General features: G+C 32.0%; 2 protein-coding genes across 2 annotated transcripts; both read right to left on the reverse strand.

The window, feature by feature from the left end:
- Positions 1-556: 556 nt before the first annotated feature.
- On the reverse strand, positions 557-895 carry LOAG_12029 (hypothetical protein; the record flags this gene model as incomplete). The annotated part of the gene is made up of 2 exons (XM_003147543.2): positions 557-715; positions 839-895. The coding sequence occupies 2 exons, from the start codon at positions 893-895 to the stop codon at positions 557-559; spliced, it is 216 nt and encodes a 71-aa protein (XP_003147591.2).
- Positions 896-2,666: 1,771 nt separating this feature from the next.
- On the reverse strand, positions 2,667-4,335 carry LOAG_12030 (hypothetical protein; the record flags this gene model as incomplete). Its single annotated transcript, XM_003147544.1, has 4 exons — positions 2,667-2,814; positions 3,086-3,160; positions 3,476-3,591; positions 4,273-4,335. 4 exons carry the CDS (start codon positions 4,333-4,335, stop codon positions 2,667-2,669), a joined length of 402 nt encoding a protein of 133 aa, XP_003147592.1.
- Positions 4,336-5,783: the final 1,448 nt, after the last annotated feature.

Below are 5,783 nucleotides of genomic sequence, written 5' to 3' on the forward strand. Positions count from 1 at the left end.
TCGCAAGTTCTAAGCAATGAACTTTAGACTAAAATAAGCCTAACATATCATTCCTGTTTTTCCGATACTTATAGTTGGAACATCAGGAATTTTCGGATAGATCTGTGCTTCACATTTAGCCTATTTATAATTTGTTGCTTAATAATGTACGATGCTCCAATGAATTTACTGGTGTATAACAACTTACCGGGGCTAGAAACTTCTAAGGTTTCTGAGAAATTGTTGAAAAAACTTTGAAAGCAAAAATTGAAAGAACGATTGGACCATCTTGGAATTTAGACATTATGTTTACATGATTGATATTCATGTCAGTACTTCTCGATTTCAGTGGAACAAATTCGGTAATATAACAAGTGGAAAAGTGACCTATTATCACCATCAATCCATTTACTTCTTTTTCTAACTTTTTGTATCAGGATGTAGAATTTCAGAAACTCTTTCATTCGAATCAGTTTTTTAAAATTATTTTCAGAGGCTTTAATATTTTTTAGTCTTTCCAAATACTGTTTTAAAACTTATGCTGTTAATGCAGAGCAACATCTTATGTTAAGTGCTTTCAAATGCTCTCATAATTTTGTAAAGAATTTAAACCTACTCCATTTATAAGTCCAGTGCGAATCTCAGGTCCCTTAGTGTCCAGAGCAATTCCAATTAGTGGCTTTTGATGAAAACTTCGCACTGCTTCGCGTATGCTTTTTATTGTTGTTGCATGGTACTGGAAAGAAAACTAGTTTCAGTTTGGCTTTCAAAGATGCACTGAAAGAATCATCTGAATAGTTTTTAAACGCAAATTTCTTGAGCAGTGAAAGATCATACAATTAAAATTATTAATACAAACCTCATGAGATCCATGGCTAAAATTCAGGCGAGCAATATTCATGCCCGATGATATCATTTCTTTTAGTTTATCCACACTTCCACAAGCTGGTCCTACAATTCCAGCATAAAATGGATGATTAAATAAATTCGAAATTGGGCTATACTATGCAAAGATTATCATTGTTTTAACGATACATTGGATAAGCACTGATGAGAAGGAAATAAGGAGAGAAGATCAAATATTTCCATAATTACAGATAGTATTTTTTAAATTTTGTTCGGGACACTTTATCATGGATCAATTAGGACGTGGATGGAACTTGGCTGTAACTTGAATTAATCCATCAGAAATGTATTTGCTGAAAAGTGTTGGGCCAAGGAGTTGGGAAAAGTGAATTATTTCCAGTTTTCTAGATTGAAGCACTTTATACCAATAGTGCATATAATTGTTGTTTTTCTTTCGATATGTGGCTGATTGTAAATGTTTATCTTGCACTTATGCGTGAGATTTGTGGATACTTCCTGGTTCTCTGTTGACCTAAATTTTAATCATTTTATAGAGACTCTGCTGGTAAATACACGTTTCAATTTTAAGTTACCTTATGATAATTAATTTAAGCGTAATAATCGAGTTTTTAATTGAATTAAAATACACATATATTTTTCAAAAAAAAAAGTGTCATGCAATATGTCCTATATGTTACCTTTAAGTGACAAAATTTAGGATTATTTAAAGATTTGATAGGTCATGTATCCATAAATTCATTTTTTCTTTGTCCCAATCATTTGAAATTTCTGAACCCATTTTCAGATTGGGGAATTTTCTTCAAGTGCATATTATTTAAGCAAAAGCATAAAAATAAGCTCAATTCATAAAATTTTGTCTGCCTATCACGCTGACACGAACTTTTTTCCAAAATTTTTGAATTTAATTCAGGTTCGAGCATACGGAGAATATCTTTCTTTCTGTTGGAAGTTTGGAATCATTTTTACAGGCACATAAATAGCTATCAGAGACACAAGCATTAGAATTGAAAAATTGTGCATCAGTTTTGTCTAATTTTGCCCGCATTCATTTTTATTACATAACAGTTTTTTCTCGAACTGGAAAGAAACAGCTCCCATCCCAGTGTTTACTGTACTTTTTCTTCTTCATGGAGGAATATTTTAGTTTGGTTGATTTTCAAACTTAAGCTTTTACTAATTTTATTAGGATAGTTTGAATTAAGTTATTCCGCAGATTTGGTTGCTTTCCTTATTACTTTCCCCTCTCCACTGAAGACCACAAATGCTGAATTCAGATTTTCAACTTGGACTGATTGTTAGTCAGCATAATTGCTCGCTACTGATACTCTTCCAATAATCTCATGAATTGCTGTCGCAGAAGAATTTAATTAGCCTTACTTTCTCATTGTTCACTTTACTTATGTTCCATTCTATCATAATAATCTGTTTCAGATTGTAGTTTAAGTAATTACAAACGAAATAATTGATTTTTGTCCACAAATTCCCTAGAAGCACATTAAACCATTTATAGTTATGCCGAGCAAAACATACACCATATTTAGAGTCAGTGGCGCACTTTTCCGCACTCCCAAAGTTTAGAAAGACACACCCGATCGGCAGCTATACAGAATAGAAGAATGAGGTGATTTAACATTTTTGTTCTAAATATGATGATAATCTGAATGAGAAATTTGCATCTTATACAAAAATCATTTAAATCTAAAATCTTGCGGAATTTAGTTTTTTATTTTTGAATTTTTATATGCCATTTATATACAGTAAACTTTCCATGGAAGTCAAATCACATAATTAATTGAAGTTGAATTGGTTTACAATTGGTTTCAGAGATGTACTAAATCAACTGATTTCTTATTAGGACCGTCCAACGGTTTCATCTGTTGCATGTATTCAGTAATGACCCCTGGACGATAGTATTTATGGATATAATTATGCAACTGATGTTCCACATTTGCTCGTGCTGATCCATTCCTAAATTAACAATTTATTTGGGGTGTCAGAAGTAAACATTTCACTTGTTTTCGACTTAGCTCATTTTTAAATATGTTGATTCGTGTCTTTCCGCGGATGAGTATGTTGAGTTTTCATCTATCGATCAAATTGCTTTCAAACAAAATTTGAAAGGATATTTTTTAGAAAAAAGAAAGTGGAGAGAAAGACATTATAATGTTGCAGGCTATTACTTACATTTTAAGAGTGGAAACATCAAAAACATTACAAAAAAAATAGTAAGCAAACTGACGCAGTGATATCATCATTGAAGAAAAGAATATGAAGAGATTTCATCTGTTCATCGAAATACTTTCTAAGAACAGTCCTACAATTAAAATAATAATTAGAGAAAATAGAGATGAATATAATCTTTCAACTCTACTTTGCTTTGAGTTTAGGTTCGAATTCTCTGTCCTTTGTCTGCGAAGGAAACACATGACTCTCAAATTCTTGATTATAATCAGCTCGAAAAAGTAGCCTATCCAATATTAATTAGCGTAATTAACGATGTAATTAGTCATATGATGAAGTGGTTGTAATTATTCAAAAGTAGGAAGATGCTATTTGACCCTAAACCGTTGCAAATACAAACCTACCACGACCTTTTAGGCTTTTTCATTTATAATAAAGAATAATGAACCGAAAAATGAAATATGCGGCGGTCAATACTAAGATAAAGCCAGTTGTCCAGCGCAGAGATGTAGTGTAATCTAGAGAAGTTGTCAGATAGTTTTGTTGTTCATATTCAGCAAAAGCCTAGGATATGAAATGTTATTTACAGCAATAAGCGATCAAAAGCGAAGCAATTTGTGAAGAACGAATAAACGCACCAATATTTGGGAGAAAATGGAGTGAACCAGAAAATGGAATGTGGACAACCGTACCATCATTTGGGAGAAAATGAAGTGAGGAGAGCCGCACCATTTCTCTTAATTTTTTTTTGGGGAGGAACTGGAACACTAAGTAACTGATCTGTCCAAACCTGAATTTGGATGAAGGAGAAGACGAGCAGAAGTGGAAATGTCGAAGAAAAAAAGCATCGAAAAGTGATAAAATTATCAAATAAACTTATCATAAAAAATGGCTTTCTTGATGAGGAAGATAAGATAACGTCCGGATGCAATATTCGAAGCTTTTTTACTCGCAACAGATGTAAAAAAACTCGTACCGATAAATGCAATGAATTAGGTAACTTCAGAAGAAATTTAGACAGCAAAACAAAAAATTCAAAAGAGACATGTAATGGAGTCCGATACGGTAAATGAACTTTAGGAGTTTAATATGAAAAAGTATGAAATGGCACTAATTACAATTATTCTCTCTTACAAAGAAGAAATGAGTAAATTATTGCTCTCCGAAGCAATACTTTTCGGTGATGTCTTAATTTAAGTAAAGTAAAGCAGCTTTAGATAATTTAACGTTGACAGATTTGAATACTTTTTTATCAAAGAACCTTTCTAAGGTCACATTTACTGTCTCAATCCTTTTCGTATCCTTCATCACTTATCAATCAATACCTGTAAAGAATTGTATTTGTCTTGAGTGCGTACACATGCATCCATATACTTGCTATATTGTTCACTTTTATTTTTCAATCATTTTCAAAGTTCACTACAGAATGCCTTCTGCAGGATGAATTCAATGTTTCAGTATAATCACAGAGGAAAGTAAAACTCGAGAATAACCATATGAATAAAATCAAATGAATGGAAGTTACAATGCCACTCTTTTGAAGAAATGCGCAATGCGCTTGTCTCCAAATGACAAATTAAATGAAATAATGAAAAGTGTTTTGCTCAGAATCTCGAAGAGTGTAAACCTGCTTAGCTTCCATATCCATCGCCAAATTGTCATGTCATCCCAATCTTGCTGAATTAAACTATACCAGTGATTCTGGCATTATTTAGGGTGGTCATTCATCTCTCACTATGATGTAAAATCCATCAGTTACTATTTTATTAAAATTTTACGCATTATTCATTTATTTGACGTAATAGTATAAAAAAATATGACCAAAAAATAGAATAAACTAATATATTGGACGTTAAAATGTTTTATATTATTTGCTGGAAATATTTGAACAATCTGTGCTGTTTGAATGTAACCCTCAAACCCTCAGATTTGATGGATTCCATTTTCTAACACTCAAAACAATTTCTGTATCAATGGAATAGAATCATATTATTGATAAATGGATTTTTAAAAAGGTTGCTCGCGAATTCCCTCTTGTAATAGTTCAGTTTTTTCGCGAAAAGCAGCAAAAATCGAATTTTGGGCGGCGGCAATTTTTCTTCAGCAATCAGGCAATTGCATAATAAAGTTTATTTGCATTAGCATTGATTTGATTTCTTTTGATTTACACTTCCCAAATGTTATTTAATTCGAGTTATTTTCTACCCAAATCGAAAATTCAAATATTTTTTACTGCTATTATTTAGGCAACCTAAATGTAATTGACAACCACAGGGAACGAATATCTGTAAAACAGAAATTGTTTACATGAAATAATTAAGTCCCAACTATTTATAATAAGATATGATGTTACCAAGTATTTAAAATACATCGGCTTAAGTTACGTAAACTGATAAACTGAAATGATCAAATATTGGAGATTATCATCAGGATAGAGACCATTGTTCGGCAGTTATCCAGAGATAACATGTCACGACATAATATACATATCAAAATCAATTATAGTCTTTTTTAAATAAGTTGTCATTAATTACTATGCATAATTCATTCTCACTTGTGGAAAAGGGAGGGAAGAAGGGAGAAGAAAGAGTCAAGTTATTTCTTTTTTTCACTCACCAACAAATGTTTCCCACATACTTGTCAAATCAAGCCGTCAATGGCAAAAGCAAGCCATGCTAGAAGGGCACTTTTTTTCATTACAATTATCATTTCTAACTTACGTTTTTTTTCGTCTATAATGCTTTTGCTTTTTCCGC

Source organism: Loa loa (assembly GCF_000183805.2).
Source record: "Loa loa unplaced genomic scaffold supercont3.53, whole genome shotgun sequence".
NCBI classification, from domain to species: Eukaryota; Metazoa; Nematoda; class Chromadorea; order Rhabditida; family Onchocercidae; genus Loa; species Loa loa.